This window comes from Sphaeramia orbicularis, chromosome 14 (assembly GCF_902148855.1).
Source record: "Sphaeramia orbicularis chromosome 14, fSphaOr1.1, whole genome shotgun sequence".
In the NCBI taxonomy this organism is placed as follows: domain Eukaryota; kingdom Metazoa; phylum Chordata; class Actinopteri; order Kurtiformes; family Apogonidae; genus Sphaeramia; species Sphaeramia orbicularis.
Genome location: NC_043970.1, coordinates 23564599 through 23581161, shown reverse-complemented (window position 1 = coordinate 23581161; position 16563 = coordinate 23564599). Strand labels below are relative to the sequence as shown.

The 16563-nt window shown below is 37.2% G+C and overlaps 1 protein-coding gene across 2 annotated transcripts; it reads left to right on the top strand.

Moving 5' to 3' along the window:
* Positions 1-4752: 4752 nt before the first annotated feature.
* Positions 4753-16172, top strand: LOC115433390 (uncharacterized). Of its 2 annotated transcripts, none has more exons than XM_030154768.1 (4): positions 4753-5251; positions 6388-9647; positions 10756-10830; positions 15468-16172. In XM_030154768.1, the coding sequence occupies exons 2-4, from the start codon at positions 6460-6462 to the stop codon at positions 15685-15687; spliced, it is 3483 nt and encodes a 1160-aa protein (XP_030010628.1). In that variant the 5' UTR covers positions 4753-5251; positions 6388-6459; the 3' UTR covers positions 15688-16172. The 2 variants fall into 2 exon arrangements, with proteins under 2 accessions (XP_030010628.1, XP_030010626.1); XM_030154766.1 differs by having other exon boundaries at positions 4753-5255; positions 6390-9647.
* The last annotated feature ends 391 nt before the right edge of the window (positions 16173-16563 follow it).

Below are 16563 nucleotides of genomic sequence, written 5' to 3'. Positions count from 1 at the left end.
ATTCATCCTAAGGGCCAGTTTGGACTGTTTGACGGGCCGGATTTGGCCCCCAGGCCGCATGTTTGACACCTGTACCTTATACACTTTATATTGAGGTATACACAGTCACCATTAACTAGTTTCTCACAATAATTCATATTAATATTATTGTGGTTTAATATCAGTTATTGTAAAGTACTGTTTATTTTTCCTTAACTATCTCGCAGCTGCTACTAGGCCATTAAGAGTTTCCCATTCTACTTTAATACGAATGATGTTAATAAATAGGATTTTCATTCACCCAATAAAGCCCAGAGTATGGTAAGATTATAATTACATAGATAATTCATGAACAACAGCTTCTTTTCTTACTATTAACCCTTTACAGTGCACGCAAAAATACTCTGAAATTCAAAATTTCAACCGTAGTATGTTCCTGGAGGACCAACAAGACTTGATTAATTCTTGAAAAAAAAAAAAAAAAAAAAATCTGTTTATGTAGAAATTCAAGGTCCATGAAGTTACCATATTTGGTTCCTTGCCCATAAGTGGTAAAAAAAAAAAAAAAATCCAACAAGTATAGATAAAAAATACAAGAAATACACATGTAAGGTGAAAGGAATATATATTTTTCAACATTAGAACATCACTTTTAGAACATTAGAACATAAGTGCTGATCCAGACCCCTGTCCACATCCACATTATCCTTTTGAACATCATTCCTTACATTAGTACCATTACTTCATGGTACCTAACAAAGCAGGTACACTCATTGTTCATGCAGAGGTGGACGTTACAGACCCTGTAGACCACATTGGACCTGAAATTGTTGACTCACTGTCCTCACTGGAACTGTTACTGTCACTGTTTTGTCATTTGTTTGGAAATTACAAAAAATAGTCACTTGCCTGATAAAGGGTTGATAAAAAACTAATTCACATTTTATTAATATAGACTGTTGCAATTTATGCAACTGTTGGTCATGCAGAATGAAGCATTAATAAGCAATTATAATCATATTTTAGGGACGTGGACTCTGTGTATGTGTGTGTCTTGGGCATCATACAAAATTTTGGAAGAGCTGCCTGGTGCAGTTGGGCATACTTATGTATTTTTAGTCCAGGAAGAGACTAGTGAAAACAGTAAGTTGATAGGACCAATATTTTGGGAGATATTAGTAATTCTGGAATACAATAGCATTCTATTAGCCTTGCCCAGAATCATAGAATAGGATTGAAGTGGGTTATCTAATGACAGATAAATAATAGAGCCCATTGTGTCAAATTTGATGTGCAGAAACAGACATGTCAGCTGAGAGGTTATTCAACTGAAAATGCCAGTGGAATTTACCAAGAAGGTAAAGGACTGAAGTGTATCAGAGGTAAGTTTATAATCTACCACATCTAGACAACACACTACTGACTAATAAAGTGCCTTCATGTTACTAGTATGGGCTAATAAGCAGGTAGTGGTCACTGTGTGAACCCTCATATGAAGTGTGATCATTTTTGACAATAATGTAGGGATTTTTACATTAAATGAAAAAGTCTTTCATCCATAAACTGTTTTCCCATTAAAAACAGACAAACTAAAGCTGTGTTTGACTGCTCTTTGGTGCTCATCTGCCCCTCAGTGGCCACTTTGTTTAATGCAACTTTGAACAAATATAAAACCCTGTTCTTTTCCCATGATGTGCTCAGTTGCACTCAAGAACTCATTCCTTTTATTTTAGTTATTTTGCTCTTATTTAACATAAAATAATGAATACTTTGTAGCCTGACCACAATTTTAAACACCAGTCTAACTGTAAATGTGTACTTCATCACAAATGCTGTGTATAGATGCATGTGTAAAGAATATATTTAAAAATCTCAAGGTAACATTATAATACTCAGTAATTTTCAGTTTCCCTCATAATTTCCCTCTTTAGCAGTCTGTTGTCACTGTGCTAGCCAACTTAAAAAAAAAAAAAAAAAAGAGCAACTGAAAGACACTGATTATCAACATTTATTCTCCTTTTATGAAGAACCAACTGTTGGGTTTATTAAATTTAAATGTGGGTTACATGAAACCATTACAGCAACAGTAAAATTGTTGTTCCCCTTTATTAAGGCGCAGTAGGCATTTTCACTGTACAGTATTGTGTAATCACCTTGAGGCAGTGAGATAATTTTCTATTCACAAAGAATAGCTTCATTTTCCCCTTGGGCTGTAGTGATGGAATATGAGTGCAATCCTCTGAACACAGCACACTCAGGCTTACACCTACTTCAGTGCAGTAAAAGGAACATTAAATTTGATGAATTACTTATAGCTAATATCAAATGTTGTACCACACCTACTACTTGATTTTAATTGCACATACAGTGGTGAAAGCAGTAAACATGTGCATTAGTTGTTAAGAAGATTCCCTCCCTTTTTAATTCTGTAAGGTTAGAGCCTGCAGTACATCCTCATTTCAATTTTGGGTTCCCAAAATAACAAGGTTTATCAGCCCCTGTAAAAGCACACTGGGTTGCATAAAATGAAACACATCTTATCGCGTTGATTGATTCACCAAATTCCGTTTAACAGCCTCCAGTGTTCATTGTTCTTTGCTTTGGATAGAACACGAATTGAATGTGACAGAGCTCACCATGGGAATGTTTGCTAGAGCCGTACTTTCACCGCTGACCACTTTAATCAAGAGCTTCTTGAGTGACAAGCCTTTAGATCAGCACAGTGTCACAAAAAGTACAACTTAATTTTCCATGCCGTCCAGGCAATTTGTTTTATATGAAATTAACACACTGAGACAAAGTTCTATCAGTGTAAAACTTCACAGTCTGCATAAAAGTTCTGCACTAAGTGTTTATTACTTCTAATTTTAATTAAAATGTCATATCTGAATAACTATTTGTGTTCAGCAGAGGTGGACCCAGACATGAAATGATCTCTTATTTTAATTGTGTGCAGAAAGATCTTAAAGTTGTAATACTCCTGATGGCCTCTGGGGAGGCGCCAAAAAGGCCAGGCACCCACATACTTATTTTGAATGATTCTCTAAAGATACAACGTCTGTCTTTTTTATGGACTGTTTGAGTCATTCTGGTTACACTGGTTTAATTGGATCGTCTAATAAGTGATCTGGAGGTCCTTCTTTGATTTTTTCAAACATTATTAAGATTTTGACCAATAGCTTACATGAACAAGACTGTAATCATGACATTTACCATTTTACCAAGTCAGCAAGTTAATGTTTAATATTAAGTCACCCCCCCACACCCCCCGAGAAGACAACTCTGAACCCATATGATCCTACAGCTCCACCCCTTTTGTCACTTCTTTATGGTGGCCCTGAAGGGCAAACCACGGCAGATAGCAAAGCACACAAGAAAAAAAACACACTCAAGAAAACAAAAATCACAAACAAGGAAAAAAAAAACACACACACAAGGAGAAGAAAATCATGTACACAAGAAGAAAAAAAAAGACACACAAGAACAAGAAAATCATGCAAACAAGGAAAAAGGTCCCACCTGAAAAGGTAGGTACCTGCAGTGACCAGGATCTGGATGCTGATTGGATTGTTTTTCTGACAGGAAGAAGGACAGTGCCTGTGTCCAATCATCTTTCAGACAACAGGTCCCTACCTTTTCCAGTAGAACCTTTTCTTGTGTGTATGTCTTCTTCTTGTGTATATTTTGTTCTTGTGTGTGCAGTTCTTTTTGTGTGTGTGTGCTTTTCTTTTTCTTATATGATTTGCAATTTGTTGTTGTCGTTTGCCCTTCAGGGCCACCGTACTTCTTGCTCCAAGAAGACAATATGACAACAGCCAAATAAATCGCAAACTACTGGCTTCAAAGTGACAGTTCAGAAACCAGAGGGTGACATCATAGTTCACCTGTCCATTAATTATATGTAGTTTATCATATTAATACATTTTATTTAATTTATTTCCAAAGCATAAAAGCTTCTATGTATTCATACACTAAGAATGTTTTTTTTATGCTATATTCCCAGCATAGCTTTATTTATCTGTTGACCTGATCACCAACTGAACTGAGGTCATTACAGCAATTCCAAATATTTCTGAAGTCTAAGATAAAATAGTCTTTCAATACATTTGCTTTCAACCCCAAAGGCTTAAACAGCTGCCGGTGTTTAAAAACATCTATAGCTCTAAAATATTTAATAACTTTAACTCATCAGGATGCTTAAATAATTGCAGTTTCTCAGAATTTCTGCAGCATCTTCAGCAACATTTTATTTCATGCTCTGATACTTCATTGTCAAGGAGTAAACACTGATAATTAATGAAACCCAAGTAGTCTGACAAATGGCAATAGATAGAGATGTTTGTGTTTATGCTTTGTTGAAGTCACTGTGGAAAAGCCACTGTGCTGAATTTATTGTGAACATTTCCACAATTAGTAAATTTAATATAAGAGAATATCAGTGACTAGGGAGGATAATTGTACAAAAATCTAAAATATTTGCCACTTTCTGATAGAAACATTTCTAGGTCTTGAAGAATTAGATTAAATTAAATTGAATTAAATTGAATTAAATTAAATTAAATTAAATTTAATTTAATTTAATTTAATTTAATTTAATTTAATTTAATTTAATTTAATTTAATTTAATTATTTTCTGTCACTACCTGGTGGCTGAATATTTTCTGCTTTTAACTTGCAAGGTAATTTACACACAGTCCCTACCCCGCTGATGCAAGTCACTTCCTCTCTCTCTCTCCCTCCCTTGCTCTCTTTCTCTTTCTCCACCCAGCTGGAGATCAGGATGCATGGATACTGGGACGGAGGATAGTGGTAGAAATTAGAGTGAGGGAGAGAGTGAGAAAGAGAAAGAAAGAGGAGGAGGAAGAGGTAAAAAGGCAAGCCATAGTAGGACATACAGTGTTGGAGGGCAGCATAGTGTAGCATACTGCTATGTTGTTATTATGGAGTGGGCATGGAACCAGAGGACCAAAACAAGAAGAGAGGGGATACAGTGATTACACAGCCTGGCTGTCTTCAGGATCAATAAAGGATAGATGAGTTCAGAATCTGAGCATTGGAAAACAGGTCTGGTTAAGTAGCCTTGCTTTGCAGAATGGACTGCCTGCAGAACCCAGGAGTTTTAACTGCACCACAAAGGGATATAAGATTTATGAACAAAGTCACTCCAAACCTTAAGGGCTCATAAGGACAAGGAAAAGAAAGAGGAATACTCACTTCTGACATCTGGAATCAAGATTGTAAGACATCTTGCACAGACGGATCAAACAAATGCTCAGGTAAGCGTATGGGATTCTGCTGAAACTAGAAAACATCCCTTTGTCATTACTTCTAATTATGTAAAAAGTGTGAAGCTTTGCAAGATCAATTTAATTTAAAAAAAAAAAAAAATTGTGCAAAGAGAGATTTAACAGTGTATTAACGGTGCTACGGATAGTTGTCTCTTAGGATTAGATGTTCATCAAAGACAAAGGTCACTTGACTGATCTAAGGTCCCATTAGACAGAAAAACAACCCAAGTAATAATCCCTACAGGTATAGATGACTAAATGTTCTTTTCTACAATTGTGACATCAGTGGATGAAGACTGCTAGGGAGGATGAGGAGGAGGAAAAAGTGAAGGGAGCCTTGTCAGAATGTGTTTGCATGAGATTTTTTGTCATTAATCAGTGCCTCCAAGCACACCGGCTCAGGCATTCACACTATGTCACTGTACAGTATAATCAAATTCTTGTTTATATGCAGGAATCCTGACTTTATCACCCTATTGTTGACTATTGAGGTGTCTCTCTAAATCACTGAGCTACTCTGAAAGCACAAGAAAAAGAGCGCATAAAGACACATACACGCACATAAACTAAGTCGTCTGCGCAGGGTGTTGTGCACACAAAGCCTAATGAAGTCTGTAGCATCACTGTGTACATTATGGCCTTTGTCCAAGGTGAGCTGAATGTGGAGGCTGCCTGCTATGGCAAACATTAAAATAAGTAAAGAGAGAGTTCACTACAAGAGCTACAGTATGTTTTGAATTGTATTTCTTAAATAAATTATTCCTTGTGCTGTCACACATAGGAGGAGGTATCGTTGCAGTATTTTTGAAATGCTAATTCAGTATGGAACGCAGCAGCTGCATCTTCCTATCATCTGCATTAACAAACTGACATTCCTATGTCTGTTCAAAGTTAGTCAGAACAGTTTCAAACTATATTAAAACACAAACACATAAATTTTAAAATATATTTATCACAGATTTGCAGATTTTGGACAATGGTAGTTATCTGTCATTTCCGCAGTGTTAAAGACTTTTTTTTGTCTGTGTTCATTGTTTGGACTGGTCCTGCTTACTCATGGATTTTTTTTCAGCATCAATTCAAATGCCACTCACTGTAAACTTGTTCCTTTCTTACTTTTAGGCGGATGTAATGGTGTGGAAACGCTCCTGCTCTCTTGAATAATCACACTTTTGAGTCAATCAGACAAGGGATGGGGAGAAGAGCAGCCGACCTGACGACTCCGGTTCCAGTTTTAGGTGTCCCTGCCCTGGTTGGAGTGCGAGGTTGGAAAACAACGGGAGGAGACAGAACCGGAGGAGCCCTGCTGCAGGCGTGTGGCCTTCACTGCAGCGTTGGAATTCAAACATCCCCGGGGATAAGCAGACCACCTACCCTGCATTGTGCAAAGCTTACTGATACACTCTCCACAGCATCGGATAACATCACAAAAACACCTAGCAGCTATTTTACCAAGGAATCAGACTGTAAGGACATACTACAGCTAATGAAGACTGATGGGGACAAAAGGGCTATTTTAAAACAAAAAAGCGGAGAATCTAAAATCAAAAAGGAAGTCACTTTCAAAGCGCCTGCAGGTGAGGTCTCAAAGGATGTGACCTGTAGTCAGAGGAACAGCAGTGGGACTTATTGCTATGCCAGAGCAATCAAGACCAACACACACTTGGCAGGAAGTGCAGCCAATGTCAGGCCCAAATTAAAATCTATTGGTCGCTACACCAACGGCAGTGTGGTTGATTCCGAGGCAATTGGTGGCATTAGTGTTGATAACGATGAATCAGTGTCGGTAAAGGGCGCAGTCTCATGTCGAAGAGACCAAAACAGACTGCAAGGTCATTATGCAGAGCAGCCCGGGAAGACACTGTCACTATCTGCCGCCCGACCTGCCGGCGTTCAGCAAAAAATATGCAGCCATTGCGGTGGGAGACAGTCTGTAGCTACACTAGTCGGAACGCTGGAAGGGAAAAGCCTTGCCACTCGTGCTTGCTCAGGAGAGAAACCCATAAATGTAGGGCTGAACTCATTCACAAACTTAAAGGCGCCTCTTACAGAGAAAAACAGAGCCCTCAGGCCAAGCTGTCATCAAAACTCCGAGACCGTATCAAACAGGAGCACGAGTACTAAAGTTTCAGTCAACCAGCAAATACTGTACCTCAACGAAGATGCAAAATCTAGGAACACTCCACACCCTGCATGCCCGGTGCATTCAGTCTGTAGGGGCAATCTGATCCATTCATTACCTACTCCTGCCACTAATGACATACTATCCACACAAACAACAGCCATTTTACATTCAAAGACTATCACTGTCACAAAGGCAACTATAGAAACAAGACGAGGGGGTGGTTGTTTAAAGTCCCCAGAAAAAGAGTCACAGGACAAAAAAATCCCCCGACCAACAAGTCTCCCACTGACTCCACTAATGGCCACAGCTACCAAACCCCACAACCCACATTTAAACACCTATCCTGTGCACCTTAAAACATCACAACAAAATACTACACCGTACACTACACCACAAAGTGTGTGTGTATCTGTACATGCTATACCTAAGACTCTAGCAATTTCCAATTCGCCAACGAAAGCAAAAACTGAAATCGTTAAAAGCACGCTTTCGAATGTTGTAGAGGCACCACACAAAACTAAACCCCAACAGTCAGCGTGTACAACACATATAAAAACAGCAACTGGCATTTCCAAAGGGATCGGTGTATTTGACTCCAGTCAGAAATCACAAACAAATGCAACTATGAATTCACTTTACACTTCACTTGATCCAGATAATAAACTCCAGGAAAATACATCTACAAAAGTTGAGGGAAAATCAGCAACTTTTATTGACACTGTACTGAACTCATGCACAAATACGTCACATAATACACCATGCACTACAGGGAACTCAAAGAACACACCGTATCGACATGCTCATGATAAACAGCTTTCCACTAAATCTGTGGCAACTCAAAGTCATCAAATTCAACCTGACTTTTCATATTTTGAAACTACATCTCATGTATCTACAGCATCTTTGAACACAACACCCAGTGAGTCTAAGTTCAGTGATGGTCCTGCTGAGTTGTCGTCATGTACAACCCTCAGCTCCACCCCATCCTTAACTACAGCCTCTTCTTCTACATTGACAGAAAGCCACAGTTATACCTGTGTATCAGGTACAACATCAGTGCTTCAATCCAGAGACGCAACGCAATACAACAAAATGCTGTGTTATAATGAGATGAACCACACAAATCAAACCTTAAACCTACACCCAACAGGAATTAATAATCTTGCCAGTGATGGATCTGATTTACAAGGCAACTCATCATCTTCAGACATTTTAGATGAGATGCAAACTGTGCCAAAAAATCACAATCAAGTCAGTGACGCTTCAGATACATCACTGAACCGCAATGATGGCTGTAAGACAGAAGCTACTGATCACCATGCAGATCCATCCAGTTCCAGTTCCATTAATCTATCAAAAAGTGATAAACGCAAATGTAATGGTAATCTAATCAATGAATTAGTCATGCAGCAGTCACAAGACCATAAAAACTCAAGTTCCACACAGGTCACTGACCTTCAGAACTATATTTCCCTAATTAAATCAAACAGCTCTTGTCTGCAGGGTCGCATAAACTCAACACAACAAAGGCTAGCACATTATGAAGGATGCATGGGAACAGAACATGAGGGACACAGCGTTACATGCCCACCAGTAAAAACAGTGGCAGAGAAAGATTCAAATACAGAACACTTTGCCTTGGGCGTATCAACCAGGCATGCAAATATTCAGCTTAAATCCAATGCAGATGAACAGACACATCCCAGTTGCTCAGAAACTTCTGTCACAGAGAAAAAAATCTGTGAGCGCACGGGCACAGCAGTGATAAATACTTCTACACATATCAACCCCAACCGTGGCTCTTCCTTTCACCACAGCTCTGACTCAGATGTATCATTGCTACCACAGGCACACACAGGTCCGGGTTTTTCTCTCACTGCACCAGTCCCTTCCTACAGCGAGGAACAGCTTTGTCTGCACTCTGGCCCTGAATGCAATTCCATATTGCCCTCATCAACAATACACTTGGCATCCATTCCCCGCCTCCAGCCCAGAGAGAAAGAGGGAACAGTCAGACCAGATTCAAAGTTTAGCCCTGCTCCCCCTCAGGTGTACCCAGAGGACACCAGCTTGGCTCACTCCCACCCAGCTGATGCAGCCCTGTTGCTGCCTCCTTCCCCACAGTGTTGCAAATCAGCAGCGCTACAGCAGAGGCTGGAGACTGTGGAGGCCAGCCTAGCAGCCAACAAAGACAGGATCACCACTCTGCTTAACATTATCCATGACCTGGAGACGTGCCACACTCCCACCAGTGGGTAAGAGGATGCATGTGTCTGAATAGTTGTTTCAGTATAGGTGAGGTTTTGACAGTCTATGCATGTACAGTGGATATAGTCAACTTGTACGTGAGAAATTTTGTACGAAAAATAAGGCCATATAAAACTTTTAAATCATTAATATTCTTCACCGTCAGTTCACAAAAAACAGAACTGAGCCAAGATAATTACTTTAAAAGCTGTCCTGCTCCTGCAGTCCTCCTCTTTGGCCCTCCTGTGTGTCATCGCTGGTGCTCAGTGACTCATTTAACAAATGGACGAGTTTGGTTTTTAATATGTATGATTATAATATTTATTACAGCTTATAGAGATGCCACCGACAGAAAACCATGCATTACTCCGCTTCTAAAACTTAAGTGTCTTATACAACGATGTCTTATACAGCTTAATTATTTTGTTGCTAATAGGAGAAGCTTTATATAGCGCTATAAACTTAGATCTGAAATAACATTTTTTTAGATGACCATCAATTCTGGGTGACCCAATTAAGCTTAAATAGAGAAATATAGATAATGAGTTGGATCATTTATGAGGCCATGACGTTAAAAATTGCACCAATATTGTACAAAGAAAAAAAAACTGTAAATGTTAGAATTGCTGTTGAGATTTTACGAAGCTGCTTCCTGGACACTATAAATATAGTGCTATAAATCATGGATATCAGGGTGATGATGTCAAGCCATTGTTAACATTGTTACAAGTTTGCAAACAGGTCTGTGATTATGTGCCAGAGCGTGACAGAAACCTACTTGGGCATTTCAAGAGGGCATGTCTGAAAGAGATTTATTTAGCTATAACTCTTCTGGGACAAATAACAAGAATTAAAACAGCCTTCTGGCAACGTGTCTCTGTCAATCATTCTCATCCACTGTAGTGTGCTAATAAGTTGTGACGGTCTCTGAGGTCATGTTTCAGAATAACCAACTCCTAATAAGCGGCTGATGTCTGACATAATGCATGTTACATGGCTCATCACTGCCAGCAGCGGTCTGAATGAATATCAGACAGAGGAGAGGATGAGCAAAGACAACCTGAATTCTAAAAGATAAGATCATTTTGGAAATTATTACTTTCCTTTATTTTACAGTCAGCAATGCAACAGAACTGGACAGGATCTCAAAAACTGTTCAATCTGCCAGAAGACTGCTTGTATCGTTTACAGGTGAGATTTTTTTTTATGGTCAAATGAGCCTTAAAATTCAACTCTTGCCCAGATATAAATGTCTGACATCATTTAGTCTAAATCCACATTATAATATCCCTGTATCACTGTGTCGCTGTGATTGAATACAAAGAGGTGTCATTGAAGTAAAGTCAAAGACTGTCAGTCAAAAGCAAATTGAAAAGACTTTAAATCTACAGCACTTGGTAGTTTTTTTAAGTGTCACTGGGAAAAAAATTCCATAATTGCCTATCAGTACATGGTAATTTAACATTCCTCTTGTGTTAGGGTCAGCACCGACCCATTTTAGGTTTTAAATGTACACTGTAAAAAAAAAAAAACAGTAAGATTCCGGCAGCTGGGGTGCTGAAAAAAATATTGGAAAATAATGGAAAATAACCATCTAATAAAAATGCGGTCATTTTCCATAATTAAAATACAGTTTTTTGTCCTAACTTTACATGAGATTTTGCATATCTTTTTGACTTTTTAATGTTTAATAAAAAAATATTTACATGTATCAAATTACCTATAAATATATATATAAATAATTTTCAAGGAGACCAAGTTGTACAATCCACTGATAAAAATTGTATTTGGACAGTTTATCAGTGCTTATACATGTTATACTTTCACAAAAATACATTTATTCAACATTTTTGTTGTGAAACCTCCCGTAATTACATAATATCTTTGTCAATTAACAAACAAGTCTTGTTAAACTTACAGAACAAATAGTTCTTTTATGGTTAATTGTCAGTAATTTTATCTTGTTTTATTTATTTAATTTTTTTTTTTTTACAGTATTAAACTTTAAATTAACAGTTTAATCTCATAAATAGAAAAGAATTATTTGTGAAATTATGATACATTTGCAAATGTATTTTAACTGTATTTTTCTGTGAAAAAAGAAAACATTTCATGGTTTCAGTTTTTTCGTGTTATTTTACATTCGACATGTAAAATCACAGTCTATTTTTGTAATTTCATTGATATTTTCCTGTATCTTAAAAATACAGGAAAAATCTGGAAAATAAATAGTGAAAATTCTGTTAAATTACAGATTTTTTTTTACAGTGTATAAAAGAACCACATAAAATTTGTGTATTTCATCAAGGATTTTATACTTTGTCAGGAACTCCTGTTTCAACAAAATAATACCAAAAAAAATTATCTAAATCATGAAATGTTCTGGTTTAAATGATGACCTTTGTTGTTTTGACGTAGTTATAAAAATAAGATTATAAAGCAATGATTTGAGCTAAAACTGAAATCATAAGTGTCAGCCAACACACTGACAGCCAGCTCCTCTACCAATCATGTGAGCTTTAGGGGATTCTCATTTTGCCCTGTTATCCAGTACACCTGCACAAAAAACTAAACAAGCAAAGATTGGCATGTCCAGACGTGAGGTCAGTTCAGTATAGAGTTGGTGATTTGCAGAGTGTACATCGAGGGGTATACTGACGAAAAAAAAAAAAAAAGCCCAGAGGCTCACACCAAAAATATTAGAACTAATGTTTTCATAGATCAGGAAGCCTAACAAGGTAACAAAGACATGAGAAACAAATGGGATTATAGATAATTGTTTATAGTGTATTTTACAGCTGATTTAAGACATGGGTTAAAACCGACTCATTAACATAAGAGATGGGAAAAGAAAGCTAACACAAGAGGAAGGTCTTCTGAATCTACTCCTTGCTTGTGTATTCAGGTGGTAGAAAACCTATGACATGATGCCCTGCTTAATCACAGGCCTTTTTAGACAGGTAGTGGGGTTAAATAAAACAAAAATGCAAAATTACCAGCCAATATGATCAGATCCTGACAGATCCATTATGCACAGATCAGCACAGTGGCTTAGAAAAATGGCTTCACTTTCCATAGCAGCATGAAATGTCATCAGGTCATCTATCTTTGTGGTGTGTGTGTGTAGTATATGGACTGAAAACTGCAAAAATAAGATGTGTATTTTCCAGTCCAGGCATTTTTCCCTCTGATTTTGGATCCCGCAGCTTTAAAAGGCTGATTCTGTTGGATCTTGACACTCTATTAGGTATTAAGAACTGGTACTTGATAAGCACACGGGGTAACACATTCAGCAGGGGGTCTGGGAATTCACCCCAGGAAATTACACATCATTTCCCTCATTCTGGTGAATTTTATTATTTATGCCCTTTTCCATATCAGTGTAAGGCAGGAATGTCTGTATTTGTGTGAAGAAAAACACACATTTATGCATCAGGTAATGGAATGTGAGGTGCTTTTATTGTTTTCAGATGTCTATGTCAAAACCACAGTTTAAAAAAAAAGCATCTACACATGTAATTCTTACTACTTTAGTCCTACAAAGCATGTTTAAAATGCAAAGAGATTTGAGACTGAAAAATGATTGTACCTCTAACTTGTTTGCTTTCCTTCATAACTGATTTTTTTTTTGTTTTTTTTCGAATGAACCAAAAAACCTCTTGTTGATCTTAATACACGTTACATTATATCTACATCAGGGGTGTCAAACTCATGTTAGTTCAGGGGCCACATAAAGCCCAATATAACCTGCAGTGGGCCTGATCATTAAAATAATAACATAATAATACATAAATATCAATTCCAAAATTTGTATGTCTAATTTCTGTGTTTTAGAGTGAAAAAAGTAAGATTATATTATCAAAATTTCTACATCTACAAATTGTCTTTTAAGAAAAATATGGAAAAACATGAACCATGACCAAAATGAAATTTATTGAGAAAAAAAGTGCAATTTTAACAATTTATGCCATTATTTGGTCTCAGCTTCTCATTTTTACATGTTCATTACAACGTACAGATCACAGTGGATCTACAAATGCACAAAACATTTAATAACAGACAGAATATTGGTAAAATTACTCTTAAATCTCCTAAGACATTTCAGGTTGTTCATATTTGTTTAGGTTTTTCACATTTTTTTTGTAAAAGGCTAGTCTGTAAATGTTAACATTTTTGCGTAATTTTCCTTTTTTTACACTAAAACAAAGAGAAAAATATGTGGTTTTCATTATTTATACTTTATTTTGATAGTATTTTACTGGTCTGACCCACTTTAAATGGAATTGAACTAAATTTATTTTTACATCCTTGATTGTTAATATCTTCAGTGTAATTTTTGTATTTCACTAATTCATCCTGGGGGCTAGATTGGACCCTTTGGCGGGCTGGTTTTGGCCCCCGGGCTGCATGTTTGACACCTCTGATCTACATATTTTGATTTGCATACCTAAAACCTAAATAAAATCAAATTGATTCAGCTGCAGCAGCTAATGTTGGAAGCTTAACTGTTCTTTTCACCTTTTATCTGTCACACTGGTTTTATTGCAAAAAAAAAAAAAAAAAACCCTCAGGATTAGTTAGAAAACTACTAAACACATTTTAAAAGTGAAAAACAGTATAGTAACACTAACTCCGATGAATCACAACTTAATATACACATCTATAGAGCATCTGTTTAAGCATTTCCCTTGCTGGTAGCATCACTCATTTAATTAACTAGAGGCCATCCCATGTCAATATAGGTTTAATTTCAGTTTCATTTAATGTGCATTAGATAGACAATTCAACAACAGTCCACTTGCCACTTCAGTTGCCAAGCAGTTCCCTTCACTAAAAATTAATCACTTAGTGTAATAACAGCTTTACTGGCATTTTACCAAATGAAAAACTCAGAAGTGCTCATTTGTTTCTTGCTGAGAATACATAGGAAGATTACATTTTCCTTTCAGGGGATACCATCAATCTTTGGGAGAAAACTGCCAGTTTAAGTGCTTACTGTATGTGCTTCAATCTGTTCACACAGCAGATTTATGGAGATTGAGATGGACTTCCAAACTGGCAAAGATAAACAAAACAAACTGCTTTTTTGGCAGTATCTGGAGACAGGGTGGTGCAGTTTTTTAGGTGTCTGATGCATTCTAAAGAAAAAAACTTTTGAGCTTTTGATTCTTCACATATAGACAAACAGTTCCACTTTTATTGGAGGCTTATTATACAGGGTAGTTTCATCCAAAATGGAAACTTTGCACCAATCAGATTAAACATTGCATCAGGTGGAAGCAATAGAACAATGAAAAAACTGAACAATTGAGCCATAAATACTGTAAGTGGAAATGAGGCTAAGAAAGGCTAAGGCATCTAGATGTGTTGTCATCATCTTTGAAATAAAGCCCTATGCTCTACAAAAGCTTAAACTAGAAACGTCTTTATCTTGAAATATTCAAAACACTCCTTTTGACCGACTTATTTTCAATACCCCCTTTGCATGACAAAAAAGACATTACATAAGCCAACTGGTGTGTGTTGGTATCTGGTCCTTAAGGGCCATGCGGAAGATAAGAATATCGATATAAAATTGGTGCACCTTCAGAAAAAGGATTGGGAAAGTCGTCCTGCTCAAACAAATCACATTTAGAATTTTGACAGCGAAATAGCTTTGTATTCAAAGCAAAGATAACTCCAGCCACAGACTATACAGTGATGTGTGAAACATTTAAGCATTCATTTGTACTTGGCAAGAGCTGACTTTTTCTCTTTTTTTGTGTGATGTGACATCTTTGTATTTTTGGGGGTTTTAATCATTTTTGGCTGAATGTCTGTCTGTCCAGTGTGGAGTATGACTTCAGACAGCAGGAAAGACGCTTCTTGGAGGTTCTGAATCATTCAACCACGGGCAATAATGCTTTCTCCATGCACTCATCCCAGACTCTCAACTTCAAACTGCTCAGAAATGGCATAATTAAGAACTTGACTGTATCAAAGGTGAAAAGCAAAAAACTGTGCAAATCTCTCTTCAAATGGCTGCCCAGGAAAACCCAGCAGGTCTAGACCTCACACCAATACCCATGTGTTGTTTAACAGCCAGTTGTCTGTGTACCAGTGACCAGCAGAAGCCTTTGCAGAGGATTCTTATTATTCCCTTCCTACCGTAGAATGAGATTACTCTGAATGAGGCTTTTACCCAGTAGAGTTCCACTCTCCTGCACATTGTCAAAGCTCAAAAAAAGGATTTTGTACTTAAATTTGCCTCTGATCTTTGTGACCTCCAGGTAGTATCATCCATATGGAATCATTTGTTTCACTTCTAAATGCTATTTTGATGTCAATGTGTCCAATGATATCTATGGCTGTACATTTTAATAGAATTTTACATATGAGATTCCATTAATTGCTCCCTTGCACTTCAGGCTTTAGTTGTTGTTCCCATTCCTTATCAACTGTCCCATGCTTGTCCTAATATCAACTGTGTAAAATAAGCTTTTGGATGAAATCATTTTGAACTGCAAAAAATAAAATGGATTTACTCACTGTGATTTGTCTGTAAATCTGTTTCATCATTTTCCTCCGTGGCTTCACCCTGACAGCTAAACTTGAACAGAAATTAGCTGTGACAAACAAGATCCAATGCATCTAAATTCTGGCACAACTGCAAACCTGCCAGGAGAGGGAAAACGCTCATTATGCCTTCTCAATTGTACTGGTGGTCTCAAAATCCCCAAACAATCTGAAGCCTAACGGAACTTCATAAAAGGTTTCTGAATAAAACAATGACATGTCGAAAGGCTGCAATGAAGCATGAGTCACAGTCGAAATCTCCATGTGCACATGCAGAGAGTCATAGACATAACAGTACTACAGATACATCAAACAAAAAAGTGGCTAATTTCACCAAAGCATCAAAAGGAGTAAAAGATATGCAAAAAT